General features: G+C 34.4%; 1 protein-coding gene across 4 annotated transcripts in view; it reads left to right on the top strand.

The window, feature by feature from the left end:
- Nucleotides 1–16905, top strand: part of CA5B (carbonic anhydrase 5B) — a 55815-nt gene that overhangs the window by 20940 nt on the left and 17970 nt on the right. For all 4 annotated transcript variants that reach the window (XM_031958963.1, XM_031958962.1, XM_031958961.1 and 1 more), the window contains exon 3: nucleotides 8706–8903. In XM_031958963.1, coding sequence (XP_031814823.1) covers nucleotides 8706–8903 — 198 coding nt within the window. The remainder of the gene's footprint in view (nucleotides 1–8705; nucleotides 8904–16905) is intronic.

Raw genomic sequence — 16905 nt, 5'->3', positions numbered from 1 at the left:
GTTACTTAACAATACTGATATTATATATTGATTTTTAAGCCTATCGGTTTTGTTAAAGGTAAGAGAAAATTCTCTTTCAGTATTATGCTATTCAGTTACTGAGAATTAACCAAACTACTACAGCTGGTACAGAATGAGGGAAAAAAAAATTCAGTTATGAGGCTCCAGACTATGAGTAAGGATATATGATAATATCAAGTCTTCACAAATTAAAGGTATGGAATTAAGAACAAAATTGGATGGGAAATAATATAGAAAGAGATTTATGTTCTATGAATTTAGAATGTTTCTGATCCTCTCCTGTAAGTGAGAAAGTGTTGTACCAAGGTTTGGTGACATCCCTGAGAAGAATGCAAATAGTTTGCTTCTGCCATTTTCTAAAAAAGTTTTTTTTTTTTTTTGACATTCTTCAAATAAGACAGATTTATTGTCCTTAAAATAATTTACAGTAATTGATGGACTAATAAAAGGGCTTCTAAAAATCACTTGGTTTCATGGTCCATAAATGTAATTGTTTTAATAATATCTTTAATAGAATGATACAGATGGCAAGGCACAAAAAGCCTCTAGTTTTTTTGTCTTGGTTTGACTTTTAACTTCTTTGAGACCCTGAGTAAGTTCCTTAAATTCTTGGACATTTAGTTTTTTTATCAGTTCAGTTTCCTTCAAAAATTCCATTTGAAGGGGAAAAAAAAGGAAAGTTGGGGAAAATTTCCAAAGACAATTATTTGAATGTATAGGAAACCCATTCAGCTAAATGACTTTTATTCTCTTTCTCTCTCTGTCTCTTGCTCTCTTTTTTTCTGTGTGTTTCTGTCTCTGTCTCTCTGTCTTATTCTATCTCTCTCTGTGTCTCTTTATCTCTGTCTCTCATTGTCTCTGTATCTCTCTGTCTCTCTCTCCTCTCTCTATTTCTCTGTCTCTGCTTCTATCTCTCTCCCTCTCTCTCTGTGTTTCTCTCTCTCTCTCTCTCTCTCTCTCTCTCTCTCTCTCTCTCTCTCTCTCTCTCTGTCTCTGTCTCTCTCTGTCTCTCTCTGTCTCTCTCTCTTTCCAGAAAGGTAGAAGCAAGGATACAATACTAAAGTTGAAAATAAAGTCATGACAAGGTCCTGTTAGGAGAATCAGGAAAATCCATACTCAGAATGAGCTGAAGCTGGCAAGCAATGCTAAAGAAAACATAAAAATAATTTTGATGTTATTGGGAAAAAGAGAAGGATTAAAGGAAAAATATCCTGTTATTAGATATCAGGATAGATAGGGAGATTATAATGGACAACAGAAGAAAGGCACAATTGCTCATTTCCTGTTTTGTTCCTTCTTTTTTCTTTGCCAAGGATTGGGAAGGCCAGAACAAGAATGGTTCAGAGAGAGTTAATCCCAGATGAATAAGAGTCTGAGAAGAGAAAACACAGTTTCTTTGACCTTATTAATTCAGGTTACCAAACTCAGACAAGTTACATCAAAGGTTTTGAAAGAAATGGCCAATGTAATTACTGAACCACTGTCAGTAATGTTCAAAAGACCACAATAAATGAAAAAAGTGTCACCAGACTGAAGGATCCTGCTTCTCAGAAAATGGAAGTCAATCTAGTCTGTAAACTATAGGACAAGGAGTTTGACTTTAATTTTAAAAAATTAAGAACAGAATTTATATTGACCATCTAGAAAAGAAAATGGTAATCATAAAGTGATCATGCCTTTATCAAGAAGAGATCATATCAGACTAACCTTTTTGTCAGGGTTTCTAATAGGTCATTAAGGAGAAACCTATAGAAACAATTGTATAAAGTAGATTTGATGGAACTTCCTCATGCTACTTTAATAGACAAGATGGAGAGAGGTGAATTAGATGAAGTATAGTTAGATGAATGTAGAGTAAGTGCAATGACCAGATTCAAACAGGAGTCATTAAAAGGTTGATATCAGTGTGAAAAGTAGCTTCTTAGTAGAGTCTCCAGGATCTATTCTTATGTCATTGCTATTTAATGTTTTTATTAGTGACTTGTATAAAGATACATAAATGTAATGCTGATCATATTTTTAGAAGATGAATAACCCTGCAGGTATGACTTTTGAGTTGGGTGGCATAAGTTATAAAAAGATCTTTATGGGCTAGGACATTGAAGCAACTTTCCCCCAGAGTCATACTTAGACGAAGGCATGACTGTTCAGCTGGAAAAGATTTGAGGTTTTTAGAGGCACTTCAAATAGTAGGCAAAAAAAAAAAAAAAATCAAACAATCTTAAACTGATGATAACAACCATCATAACTAGCTGGGGGCAGCTAGGTGTTACAGTACATAGAACACCAGAATTAGAGTCAGGAAGACTCATCTTCCTGAGTGCAAGTGTGATGTTAGACACTTACTAATTTTGTGACTTTAGGCAAGTCACTTGACTCTGCATCAGTTTTCTTGTTTGTAAAATAAGTTGGAGAAGGAAATGTCAAACCTCCCCAGTATCTTTGCCAAACCTCAAGTAGGGAAACAGAGAATTGGACCTGACTGAACAACAAAGCTTTACATGTTCATTCAATTGATTCTCACACACACAAAAACAAACAAACAAACAAACAAAAAACCCCAACACCTATGAATTGGGTGCTATTATTATCCCCAAGTTTCAGATAAGGAAACTGAAGCTAAAAAAGTTTAAATAATTTCCCTAGGGCTACATGTTTAGGGTTAGAGGGATTATAGTCCAGTTGTTCTATTCCAACCCAGGAATCCAATAAACATTTATTAAGGTCCTACTATATGCCAGGTATTGTGCTAAATGCTTTCCTAGTTAAAGAGGTAGAGAGGGGGTGTAGGAGAGAGGGAGATATTGTTCCATGGAGTTGTGATCAGTCTGGGGAATAGATGCAAAGTGGTGTGAGCTGAATCCAGTTTCTGCTCCCCATAAAGAAAGGCACTGGGAAGAATTTGATACTCTTCTTCACAGCCCTCCAATCAGAGGGGAGAAAGAGGCTGAGAAAAGTAGTATCAATATAAACCTGAGTTAGCCCCAGGGTGATGAGATTAGAAATAATGACTTTATCCTGGAAAAAGTATTTTATTTTCTGGAGTTGAAATCCAGGTAGGACAGTGAATGGAAAAATCTTTTGCTTTCATACCACTAGAATTATTGTGTTCAGTTCTGGGTATCATATTGTAGGAAGTATATCAACAAGGTGAAAAGTCATCCAGAGAAGGATGATTTAGATAGAGAAAAACCTCAAGTTCATATCATATATGGACTTGTTGAGTCCTGGAGAAGACTTTGAGGACATAGACTAGCCCTATTCAATTATCTGAAGGGCTGTCACATGGAAAAGGAATAAAACTTAGATTTTTTGGCACCAGAAGGTAGTAACTAGATACAGTGAGTGGAGATTACAATTTAAACTTTTCTAAGAAAAAAAACCCAAAAACTTCCTAATCATAAGAACTATTCAAAAGTAGAATGGGTTATCTTGGGACTTAGAAGGTTTCCTGTCGGTTGAGGTCTTCAAGTAATGGCTGGATAATTAATTTTTAGCAATCTAATTGAGGGGATTTTTCAGCAGCTATAAATTGGACTAGATGATCTGTTCTTTCCAATCCTGAGATTCTGTGATAATGTATATGTGAAATGGGAGTGGGTAGGGTTTGGAATAGTTGATCTCTAATGTCCTTCCAAAGTCTAATTCTGTGATTATCACTAACAAATATTGTACCTACTGTGAGGGATAGAAAATCCTATCCAAAAATGACTACTCAGAGACCTCTTGAAATAAAAAGCAGAAAAGTTGTTTATTTAATTAATTCTCATGAGAATGAGCAATTCCACCGCAAGGAGGGAAAGAGAGAGAGCTCATGGTAGAAGGGCTAAAGAAGGGGATAAGGTATACAGTTTTTATAGGTTTTAGATACAAAGGATTACATCATGAGTTGGAGAACATTAAGAGATAGATGCCCCCCCACCCCTTAATTGGATGTTATTCGTGCCAAAAACAGCAGATTCCCTAGTTCCGGGAAGAACCATACATCAGACAGCTAATTGGCCAGATGTTGGTGACTTGAACAGAGATAAATGTCATCATTCGAGGTTAAATACATATGTCTAAAATCTAAGTATATATTGGCTACCACTCAACATACTCATGCAGGTCACAGAGACCTAGAGAAACTAAAAATACAGAAGAGGAAGTTAAATGTCCTTGGAAGTTCAGCTGCTGGAAGTTCTTCACCTTATCTTTACTACATACAGCTGCTGGAAGTTCTTCAACTACACACACACACACTACTATATTTAAAGTGTAGGTTATTATATATCTTAAACAAGTAAGCTTTGATACGTAATATGTATAAGGTATGATAAGCTATAAGCTATATATATCTACACATAGCTACAGGATATGGCACAGTAGAGCCCTGAAGTCAGGAGGACCTGAGTTCAAATCAGATCTCAGACATTTAACATTTCTTAGCTTGCGTGACCCTGGGCAAGTCACTTAACCCCAATTGCCTCAGTTAAAAAAAAAGAAAAGAAAAATAGCTCACTGAAATTTTTAACAAAATTTAACAGTTTATAATAAATTTATATATGTATAGTTATGGTAGTAAATGATAAAATAGATGAATAACATACAGTATTTATGTATTTATGATTTACTTAAAATACTTTTAATTTTCTTTATACCTCATCTGCAATTTTCTGCACAAATCTCCAAAAATTCTCATTTAATTATTGATGGCCAACCCATGAATAACCAAAAACATGGAGAAATCTCTGTATATTTATAAAACAGGAGATAAAGATAAGGTTAGAGAGTTTTAATAGTTTCAAATATTTGATCTTTATTATCATATAGTCAACAAATATTTAGGGGCAGCAAGGTGGCCCATTGTATAGAATTTCAGTCCTGGGTTCAGGAAGACTCAGTTTCCTAAGTTCAGATCTGGCCTCAGACACTTATTAGCTATGGAGAAGTCATTTAACTCTGTTTGCCTCAGTTTCCTCATCTTCAGATGAACTGAAGAAGGAAATGGCAAACTATTCCACTATCTTTGCCAAGAAAACCTCAAATAAAATCATGAAGAATACAAATGAAATATGAAACATGTTCCTAGCATTGTGTGTTATATATAAGTAAAAAACAAGACCTCAGTTGTCAAATTATGTTATGATTTAATTGAAGAGACAAAACAAACACACACGAAACAAGAGAAAACAATAAAGTATAAAACTCTGTAGTGCTGAGTGAATTTTATAATTTTAAAGCTAGAAGAAATCTGTGTGGATAAGAGTACTTTGCATTATATTTCACAATTTACTGGAATCTGAAAGGCTTCTGATACTAAACTGAAAATTTTATTTTAGCTTAGAGATAGGGAGCCATGGGAGCTTTTTGAACAGGACAGTGACATGATAAAACTTGATTTTTAGGAACATTATTTTATCAGCTGAATGGAGGATGGATTGGAGAAAGGAAAGGCTAGAAGTTGAGGGTGTATTTAAGAGGCTATTGAAGCAGTCTATGCAAGAAATATTGAGGACTGGATTAGGGTGACTAGAGAGTAATGTCAATGTAGAATCAATAAAGCTTAACAATTGATAAGATATGAGGGATGAAGGCAAGGGAAGAGTCCAAGGTTTTTGTCATGATTTACTAGAAGAATGCTGGTACCCTCAGCAGAAAGAAGGAATTGTGAATAAGAGGTATGGGAGGGAGTAATGGGATGGGTTACAAGGAAGATAATGAAGTACATTTTGTATATGTTGAATTTTGAGATTCTTTGGAACCTTCAGTTAGAGATGTGGAGCAGGCATTTGGAGAAGCCATAAATGTGGAGGTATGGAGAGAGAGGAAGACACCATTAGACTTGGAAATCATCTGTATTGAGATAGGTGAATCTATGGGAGCTAATGACATCAGTGAGAGAAAGTATAGAAAGAAGTAAAAGGAGGCTTGGTAGACACTCATAGTTAAAAGGTATTATATACATGACAATACAAGTAGCAAAGGATTCAAAGAAGGAACAATCAGACCAGTAAGAGGAGAAACAAGAATGAGCCATCACCAATAAGATATCTCTTGTGAATGGATCAAAAACATATGAGAATCTCCAAAGGGATATAACAATAGAATTCATTTTTCTGACCTTTCTGACCTTATGGTTGATACCTTATGGTATCAAGTCAGGCATAAAACAAGATGTATATTTGCCTGATATGACAGATGTCCAGTGCAGAATTTAAATCAAAGAGAGAATTCTCTACAAAGGAGGTCCTCTAGATACTCTTATTTAGGGAAAACATTGTGCTGATTGCATCAAACCCTAAACACATTTCAGAATCTTCTAATCATTTCTTGATTCGACACCATTTAAAATAGTTCAGTCTTATTCTCTACTTCAAAAAAACCAATTAGATGAAAAGTTCCTGTGATCCATGTTACAATATGCAATTGGATAGAGAGACCATAATTGTGGTCCATTCATAAATATATATGTCTTTAAAAAATATTGCTAAGGAACAATGAGTTGGGCCCACATTTTATAGGAGCAAGAGAAAAGACTGACCAACATCTTCCCTTGATCCTGCCTTAGGAATAGCAGGGTTTCTCAGACTTGCTTCTAGTCTGATCCCAGAGTTATCATTGAGGAGAAAAATGATGGTGGAGAAGAGGGTCTACCTTTTTCATCAGCACCAGGAATAATTCCTGACCAACTGCCACTATGATAGCTGATGAGCACAAGAGCCCCCCCCAGACTACCAGTCCTGCTTTAGATCCAGTTCTTGAAGCCATAATCCAGGGAAGCAACTCAGTCATTCCTACCATCTGTCTATCAGTTGCCAAATACATAGCAGGCAAGCAGCCTAGCTGAAATGGTGGGATACCTTGAGGGAAAGAGTGGAGGCAGCATGTGCCAGGCAAATCAAACAACCATGCCTCTACTTTGACTATAATCTCTCTTAAGATTTTGATAGGGACAGGTCAGGACCCTGGAAATAGGAATTCTTCCAGCTCTGGACCCAGAACCATTATCCTGGGAAAACAGCCCTTGTAGAAGTACATCCTGGCAACTGCTCCTGCTAGTGCCACGTAGCTACTGAAGATTTAGAAAAGACACCTCCTGCTTCCAAAATTCTTGGCATTGTCAAATGGTTCAAGATCAGAAAATAATATGATTTTATCTTGTGAAAATGATGTTAAGGAATTATTATCATTGCTATTGTAGCCTAAGGACTATAAAACCTTTCCTTCTGACTCACAGCTGAAACTGTCAGTATGTGTCTTTTCCCCTGTTTGAATGTTAGCATTTATTAAGTGTCTACTATGTGCCAAGAACCATGCTAATTGCTTTATGAATATTATCTCATTCCATACTAACAATAGTCCTGTGCGATAGGTGGTGTTATTATCACCACTTTACATTTTTGAGCTTTTTGATCAGGGCAGTGACATGAAAATGGGGGCAGTGAAAGAGTAAGGGACATAACCAAGGTCATACAGTTAGATTCTAAGGCTAAATTTGAACTCAAATCTTCTCCTCCAGGCCCAGTGTTCTATCTGTCCCACCACGGAGCAGCCTTGCTCTTAATGGGGAATGTGAGCTTCTTGAAATCAAGAATTGTCATAGTCTTTCATTTGTTTCTATTTAACACAGTGCTTTGCATATAATAACCACTTAATAAAAGCTTCATTCACTTCATTTCTGAGCTAAATATTCTTTACTTTGTACCATGCAGCCTCTTTATGTTTGCCTGTATGAGGGAAATTCTGCATTATTTCTCATATGGGATAAACATTATATATGGTGTGTTACTTAGGTCTTTATCTGCTCATACCAGTCTGCTGAAAATTACAGACTCCAGAATATACTTTTAAATAATCAGTTGCTATTTATTCTAAGTTTTCTTTCAAATTCATTGATTATTAAGATTGAATTTTGTGGTGTTCTCTTTTTCTTCTAAAATATAATGGTTCTCTCTGTGAGCAGGTTTCTTGGGGAGGTTTCCTGGAGATAAAATCCAAATGTTTATTTTTTCCTTCTTTGGGCCTGGGTAGCTTTCTTAGAGGCTTCAACTTTCCTTGGTTCCAAGAGCTCTCGTTTGCTAGTCTTTTGCCTCTAGCTCAACTCCGAATGTCTCCAGCCATCACCAAGGTGAAAGTTGGAATGAGTCTGACTCCACCTCTGAAAGTGGGCTTGTGGGCTTGCTCCCATAATGTTCTGTGTCTGGCCCTAAGAGCTTCTTGCTTATATGAGCTCTCTAAAGGTGTGAACACAAGCATTGTTTCTATCAGTTCCACTTAGTACCTTGTTTCAAGTTCTGGCCCATAACATCTCCTTGTAAGATCAGATCAATCATACTGAACCATGTTAAATTAGATAATTATTGTCTCTATCAACTCTAATGAGTTAACACTTTGTAAGGATTCAACAGAATTTTAAGGTAACTTCTTTATGAAGAAAATATTAGGAATAAAGTATTTTTCTTTTAGTTAAAAGTAAAATTATTCAGTTATCATTCTTACAAAGCTTTAGAAAGCTACAGAGAAATGGCCTTGGAAAAAGGACTTCTTTTTTCTTTCTAATCTCTAATTGAATAAGCCTTCAAGCAGCTGAATATTAACATAATTGGCCTCTGTGAAAAGCTTTCTTTGCCTGGAATCACTTTCTCTATAAAGTAGTTAATAAAACATCTTAATAAAACCCACATCTGTATTTTTTTTCCTAGTACATCCACTCTGGCAAAGCTTGGACGTAGTACCTGGAGGTGATCGACAGTCACCAATCAATATCCGATGGAGAGACAGTATTTATGATCCTTGCCTGAAACCCTTAAAAATTCATTATGATCCAAGTACATGTCTTCATCTCTGGAATAATGGGTATTCTTTCCTAGTGGAATTTGAGGATTCTACAGATAAATCTGGTAAGAGAATAATATTTAATGTTTCTAATCTGAATTAAAAAATGTTTACACTCAATATTAATATCTCAAATATTTTGTCTATTTTTACATAATTGTATGTTTTGAATGTGGAAACAAATCCCCTTCTTTGTGTCATATGATAAATTTTATCCTTTTAATAGCAGTAAATAATAATAATAATAGTATTTTCAATTAGTAAATGTATTGTTAGATGTTTTATTTGAATACTTGATTTAAAGAAGTTTATATCTTAAGTTTTCTTTGCTTTTTTGTTAATAAATGGTGATTTTTCTCTGTATGCTATATGTTGGGTTTAAAAATAATTTATATTAAATATTAACTGGCTTTTAATATTTAATCAGTAGTAACTGATAAGAATTAAGCACATTTGCAATAGGAGGAGGGCATATTTTTATGTGCATGGTGTTATGTTTCTCAGTAGTTACTTGGAAGGAGTTACATACTGAAAAAATTTTGTCATTTGTTAGCAGTGTTAGGCAAATATAATTATCTGTTTTAAAAAAGAAATAAAAATTCCTGAAAGTTTCTTAAGATAAAAAACAATTTATAATTGTTCTTCTCCTTACAACCAGATAGGATATTAATCTAATTTTGATATATTTTAATTAGACCAGAAAAGCTTTGTGATTCTTAATTTTGATTATAACTGAATTCTAAATAGGTTTCTTGTCTCCTTCTCATGCCTGAATTCATTTCAAGCAAAACAGTTTTAATTAGTGTGAAGCGAGTCTGTAGGGGAGAAAATGATCAAAAGGCAATGGAGTTCTTATTAAGGAATAGAAGAAAAAATGATTTGATGGTTTTAAAAATTCTTAAAAGTGAATGAGGCAAGGCCAGCTAGGTGGTACAATGGATAAAGCACAGGCACTGGAATCAGAGGACCTGATTTCAAATCTGGTCTTAGACACTTGATACTTACTAGCTATGTGATTCTAGGTAATCACTTAATCTCAGTTGCCTTACCAAAAAAAGTGAATGAGGCAACAATGAAGACTATTATATTTGTATTTGTGTTGACTTATAAACTCTAAACTTTGTGTGTCTATATGTTCTTAATATGACCCTGGAACTCTGAATGTGAATCTCAATCCATCCTTCAGAATCTAGACCTAAAATACATAAGATTTCCTTTGTTTCACCTTTATTCTATATATTTATCTGCTTAATAAAGTATGAGCAGCTTTCCTAAATCACTTATATCTGCATATCTCTCAAAATATTGCTTGCCACTTTTTTTTTTATTATTTTATCTAATTGTCCAAAGTTTAAAAATCTGCCCTCACTGATTATCTCAATTCTTCAATGTTGACTAGAATCATTATCTGCATTACTATAATGCCTATTCTGATTCCCAGACTGTCTTTAGATAAATGAACCAAATCCTTCTCTCCCAAATTATCAGTTTATTCTTATGTCCACTCTGAAACCTAATCACAATTCTTGCCTAATTTAAAACCAACACATTAATTTGCCTTTTCTTTCTCATGCCCTTCCCTGATTCTATAAATGTGATTATATCTTTAACACTTCTCATTTTTAACCTTATGTATATTAGACCTGAGTAGGATAACTCCTTTTCAACCTCATTTATTAGAATCAATTCAAAATAAATTAAGTAATCTTGCCTGTTGTGTTTATTAGATTAATACATTAGATTAATCAATAGTTTTTAAGATTTAGAGTAAGAATCACTTCTCCAGGACTGATCAGAGAAGATTTTTCATGGAGATCACACCTTAATTAGATTTTTAAAGAAGAGAAGTTCTTTCTTTTTTTTTTTTTCATAACATTACTTATAAATCTTTGTTTTTTATTTCCAAATGTATCCTTTTCCTTTCTCTTGCCCAGAGAGCCATCTCTTATAACACAGAATTAAAAAAAAAAAAAAAGAAGAAGAAGAAGAAGAAGAGAAAAAACTAACAGTTCTTCAAAACTTATCTAGTGCATCAGGCAATTCTAACATATACTGTATTCCATACCTGCTATCTATCACCTCTGAAAAGAAGAGAGAAAGGTGCATTTTCTTATTAGGAGGATAAGGTTTTGTTTGTTTGTTTTAATGGGCAGTGATATGGAGGGAGGAGTCTATTTTAAAAGTGAGAGATTAATGGAACAAATGGAGACAAAAGACAACAGAGTGGTATGGGGTAATACCTAGTAGTCTGGTTTGACTGGAATATACTGCAGAATATATAAAGGGGAAAGGCAGATTATTTTAAAGTTAGAACCAAAAGGTGAATTTCAGCAAGATCATGGGAAGCCTTGAAGCCAGAATAAAGTTTACATTTTTATCTTGAAGACAATGAGGAGCCATATATGAGCCATGTAAGTGATATCATTAGACCTGGAAGATTACTTTTTTTTTTCACTACCCTACAATTTCTTTAATCTGAAATATAAGAAATGCACACAGAAAGAACAAAACTCAACCAGATTTTTCTAAAGAATTATTTTTATAGAGAAAAGAAAAACAGCCATAATAACAAATCAAAGAAGATGCTTATTCTATTCTGACTGGCTATGCTATAAGAAGGAATTGGGAGTACAGAAAAATAAATACATAGTTTAACAAGTAATATTGGTAATATATGGTACAGACAGTTAAAGCAGGATATTGGTCCAGACAATTAGAGCAGAATTTCCATTATATACATACATACATACATACATACATAGGCAATTAATTATAGAAAGAAACATCTGTTCAAACAGAATACAGGGTTTCAGGAGTTTGGGGAAGATAAACATTGTTAAACTTTTTGCTTTGCCAGCAAATTCTAAGAATCCTATGATTGATTAAAAGCAAGATGACATAATACTTAAGGTCAAAATTAAGTTAAGCTTCATTTTGCCAGATAACTCACTGGTTTTGTTTTCCAAGTAAGAAACTAATCAGCAATTATGTGAGTAAGACACCTAACTTCTCTAGACCTGAGCTCAAAAACCAGGGCATTGAATACAACAGCCTAGGTCTCTTCCAGCTCTAATTCTATGATTCTATCATCTTTCAGACTGAGAAGTCCACCATTAGGATCTCCTTCACTCAGGATACTTTCAAGCTCAAGCAGCATTCATATGGCCCATTTCTATCCCTAAGGGAAGGATATTGGGCATCAGTAAGTAATCTAGGGAGCTAGGTGACACAATGAATAGAGTGCTTGGCCTAGAATCAGGAAGACCTGAGTTCAAATATGACCTCAGATACTTACTAGCTTTGTGACACTATTTGCTTCAGTTTGGAAGATTACTTTAATAGTTGCGTAAAGGTTGGATTGGAGAAGAGAGAGCTCAGTCAGGACAACCAATTAAGAGGCAATTATAATAGTCAAACAAGAGTTAATAAGAGAAAGAAAAGGAGAGGCTGAATGCAAGCTATATTGCCATAGTTTAAGTGATAGTATCTGGCAACTTTCTCTCTCTCTCTCTCTCTCTCTCTCTCTCTCTCTCTCTCTCTCTTATTTATTTGTTGATGGAGGGTAAGGACTAGAGAAAAGAAAGAGTCAAAAGATAATCCTGAGATTTCAAGGAGGGAGGATAGTAGTATAGTCAAATATACAATATTATGAGATCTGTTTTGGAAATGTTGAATTTAAGAAGACAATAGTCACTTGAAAATGCCAATCTGGTATTCAAGAGAGATGGATGTATGGGAGTATGGGAGTATCAAGGGAGTAGGGATCATCTGCAGAGAGATAATAACTGAAATCATAAAAATAGATGCAGCAATCAAGGGAAAAACTGTAAAGAGAAGAGATATGAGTTCTGAACATTGGTAACCCACCCTCTGGTGGTTGGAAAAGAGAGAAAGAAGGAAGAATGAGCAATTATATTCTTAGGAAGAGAACCAAGAGAGAGCAATAGAAACAGATTGAGGAGAAAATATCTAACAGGAAAGGGTGATGAACAATGTCAATCTACAAAAAAGTAAAGGATGATGAAGACTGAAGAGAAAAAAAATAGCTTTTAAGAAATTGTTGCCATCCTTAGAGAGAACAGGTTGGGGGATAAAAGAGAGGACTATAAAGTAATTCCAATTTTACCTAACAAGATATTTTTGTGTTTTAAAATTAGATTTTGATTTCAGTTTTTAGCACACTCTTTAGGATATCTCTCTAAATTCCACTGGTAGGTTGGGTCTCTAGGGAAGCCTCTAGATCCCCAATGGCCTTTCTTTCTTTGTATGGGCTTGTTATTGTCTCTTGTTCTTGAGTCATCCTCCATATTAGAATGCTAGTAAAAGGAATTTGTCAAAATCATACTTAAAAGCCTATCTGTTCTGAAGTTATTTTTTCTTCTTTAAAAGAAATTCATTCTTTATGCTTTACTAATTATTTCCTTACTTCAACTCTTTAAAAAGCTAATTTTCTTTCTCTTTCATATTTCAGTGTCTATCCTGTGTTTCCTGTTTTATTTGTCCATCCTTTTCTCCACATTTTTCTAAAAGAAAGAAAAATATTCAGAGAAAAAGGTACATGAACAAAATCAACAGTTGGAAAATAAAATTCTCAAGTAGAGAAAAATGTTTGGGGAAAAAAGAATACAATCTAGAAAAAAAGAGTTTTTGTTTTGTTTTACTTAAGGAGGTCATAAACACAAATATCTATAAATAACTAAATTTAGTAAGCATTCATCTTCTTGGGGATGGAGCTCAAGAAATTGTGTAAATGGAAATAAATGGCTAGAAAAGGAGGTGAGACAGTTACCTACTGAGAATAAAAGTTAAATGAAACACTCAAGGGAGATATTTAAAAAAACAAAAAAACAAAACAAAACATGAGGGTCTACATTTGGAGGAAGATTTGTAAAAAGATGCTGGCCACACAGAATGAGAAGGTATAGAAAAGTTATGATATGTATCAGGAGAGAAAAAAACAAATCACTAAAATCACAGTTCCATTAAAATATTGATTTGACTTCTCAGCTGCATAAGACCCATTAGTAAAAATGGAAAAATCACTGACTGTAGGTAGTCAGAGAACTTAAGTTCAGATACTGTTTCTGCTGCTTACTCCCTAGACTAAAGTTTCCTTACTGTAAAATGAAAGGGGTTGGATTAAATGATCTCTTTGTTCCTCTTTTAGCTCTAGATATTACAAGCCTAGGGGTAGCTAGCTTTACAGTGGATAAAGTACTGGGCTTAGAGTCAGGAAGGCTCATATTCCCAAATTCAAATCTAGGCTCGGACACTTACTAGCTGTGTAACCCCAGGCAAATTGCTTAACACTGTTTGCCTCTGTTTCCTCATCTATAAAATGAGAAGGAAATGGCAAACTTCTCCAGTATCTTCTTCAAGAAAACTTCCTATATGTGGTCACAGAATCAGGCACTAATAAAAAGCAACTAAACAGCTATAATTACAATCCTATGATTAATTTTTAATTCCTGGGTATGTATGTGTATGTGTAAGAGAGAAAACATGGAAGAAAATACAAAAGAAGAACAACCTCCATTTATCCACAGAATAATCTACTATGGTCCAGCTGGGCTAAATTTTGCTCTCAACTTTGTGATATTATCACCATTTGGCATTACTCCAAGAATTGGTTAAGTCTAGTAAGAAATAGATGAAAGGAGGTTTGGATTCTCTTCCATTTCAGGTTCAACTTTAAAATAAATTTGATCTTTTCTCACCAAAGAAAAAGGTAGAATAAGCCAATGATAATTTGTATTAATATAAGAAATAATATTATTCATTGTCACTGTTATAGAGAACATACAGTTGAGGTAGTAGGTTAAATGAGGAAATTTAATTTTTCTAGTTGAGTTGAATCTTTACATGGTATAAGGAAATGATACTGCAAAATAATGTGAATTTTTTTTTTCTAAGACAATTGGGGTAAAGTGTGAATATCTAAACCTTTAGACAAAGACTACTATCATATGCATTGCTATTTTTCCCCAGTACAGCCATGGGTTAACTGACTTAATATTACCATAGACAATATCACTTATATCTTTATAGTTATCGCCATTCAGCAATTCAATTTAATACGACTTTTTAAAAAAAGTTTCTTCACTGTGCTAGGTATTGGGTGAACTTCAAAGATAAAAAGACTTTTAGGAAGCCATTCTATCCCCATGTCTGGGGCATTTCCTCCAACTCTGTAGCAATTGCCTCATCCAAGAGTGAGTACTCTTGCCCCTTACCTTGAGACTGAACCCCTATAAACAATAATAGCCCTACTAAATTAATTGTTCACTATTGAGGATACCCCCACTCTGTCATATACTTCCTATCCCAGTAAATTCTGAATACCTAGTTGACATCGTTTAAACTCTGTTCTCTGTCTTCCACTGACTACTTCCTTATTCTTAAAGCCTTTAACCCAATCCTCCTTCCCATCCTTACAACCTTCTCTAAAGCTATACATTTCTTCCATTGTGCTCTTTACAATACCTGCTTCATAACTAATAAGCTAACTTCCAGTAAGATCCCACATTGTAGCAAGACAATCTTTTAAAAAATATTTGATATTTTTACTTTTCTCAGTTCTATATAAAACATTTTGTAACATTTTTTTTTTAAATTTTGAGTTCCAGATTCTCTCCCTTCCTCCCACACCCACCTCCTATTAAGAAAGCATAAAAGTCATGTTGTAAAAGAAAATACAGATCTTCCTCCCCCCCAAAAAAACCTCAAGGAAAAAAAAGAGTATGCTTCAATCTGTATTCAGACATTTTTCATTGAAAGTCCTTCAGAGTAATCATGAATATTGTATTGTTGAAAATAGCAAAGTCATTCACAGCCGATCATCCCACTTTGCAGTTACATTGCATTTACCTTATTCACTACACCCTTTACTTTGCTTGAATTCATGAAGGACTTTCCAGATTTTTTCTGATACCATTCTGTTCATCATTGCAATGCAATTGCATTTTTATATCTACCTAATCGATTCACTATCCCTTTTCCAAATCTTTTTTTCCTTCTCCACTCTCTTAACTGAGAATCTTGCTCCATATTTCACTAAAAACAAACAAAACCCTTAGATCTTTTGCCAAGATCTTTCTCTTCTCCTCTCAAATCACTCAAATGCCTTCCATTACTAGCTCCTCCCTCAGTACTACCTTGAATATAGAGGTAGTCTTTCTTTTCAAGGTCTCTGTACACACAAACGATTTCATTTCATCCCATCTTCTGCAGCTGATTACTCCTTCTATCATCCCCATTCTCTCACTTATCTTTAATTCTCTACCACTTGCAAGCATATCTGTGTTTATCTCATTCCAAAATAAATAAATAAATGAAATAAAACAAAACAAACTTTCACTTATTCCATCCATCTCTTGTAGATATAATTTCATTTCCCCCTCTCCTTTTTTTGTAAACTACTTAAAAAGACTATCTATAAATGATGCTTATACCACTACATCTCTTTTCTTAATTCTCTATAGTCTAATTTCTGACCTTATCCCTCAACTACAATTATTCTCTCCAAAGTTAATTGCCAAAACTAATGGCCTTTGCTTACTCCTTATTATGTTCCTTCATCTCTCTGTAGTCTTGTTGAAAAATGTTCTGTTTCTTCTACCTGTTCCTTCCTTCTCAGACTCATTTGCTGGATCTTCATCTAGGTCTTACTCATTAACTGCAAAACTCTATCCTGGCCCTTTTTCTCCCATTGTTTAGTTTGGTGATCTCATCAATTCTCATGGATTCAAATATCATTTCTATACAGAAGATTTTGAGAACTATTTGTCCGGCTCTCATCTCTTTCCTAAACTTCAGTCTCACATCTCCAGTTGCCTATTGGATATCTCAAACTAGATGTCTCATAGAAATCTTAAACTCAACATGTCCAAAATTAAACTCTTTTTTCCTCTTGAACCTTCTCCTCTTTTAAATTCCTGTTACTATCAAAGATACCATCCTCGGAGTCACTAGGTTGTATTGCAAATCAAGTGTCATCATCAATTTCTTTCTCTCACCTCTCATATCCAATCAGTTGCCAAATCCTGTCATTTCTGCATTTGTAATATA

The sequence above is a fragment of the Sarcophilus harrisii genome, chromosome 3, assembly GCF_902635505.1.
Source record: "Sarcophilus harrisii chromosome 3, mSarHar1.11, whole genome shotgun sequence".
NCBI classification, from domain to species: domain Eukaryota; kingdom Metazoa; phylum Chordata; class Mammalia; order Dasyuromorphia; family Dasyuridae; genus Sarcophilus; species Sarcophilus harrisii.
This window is presented reverse-complemented; position numbering and strand designations above follow the sequence as displayed.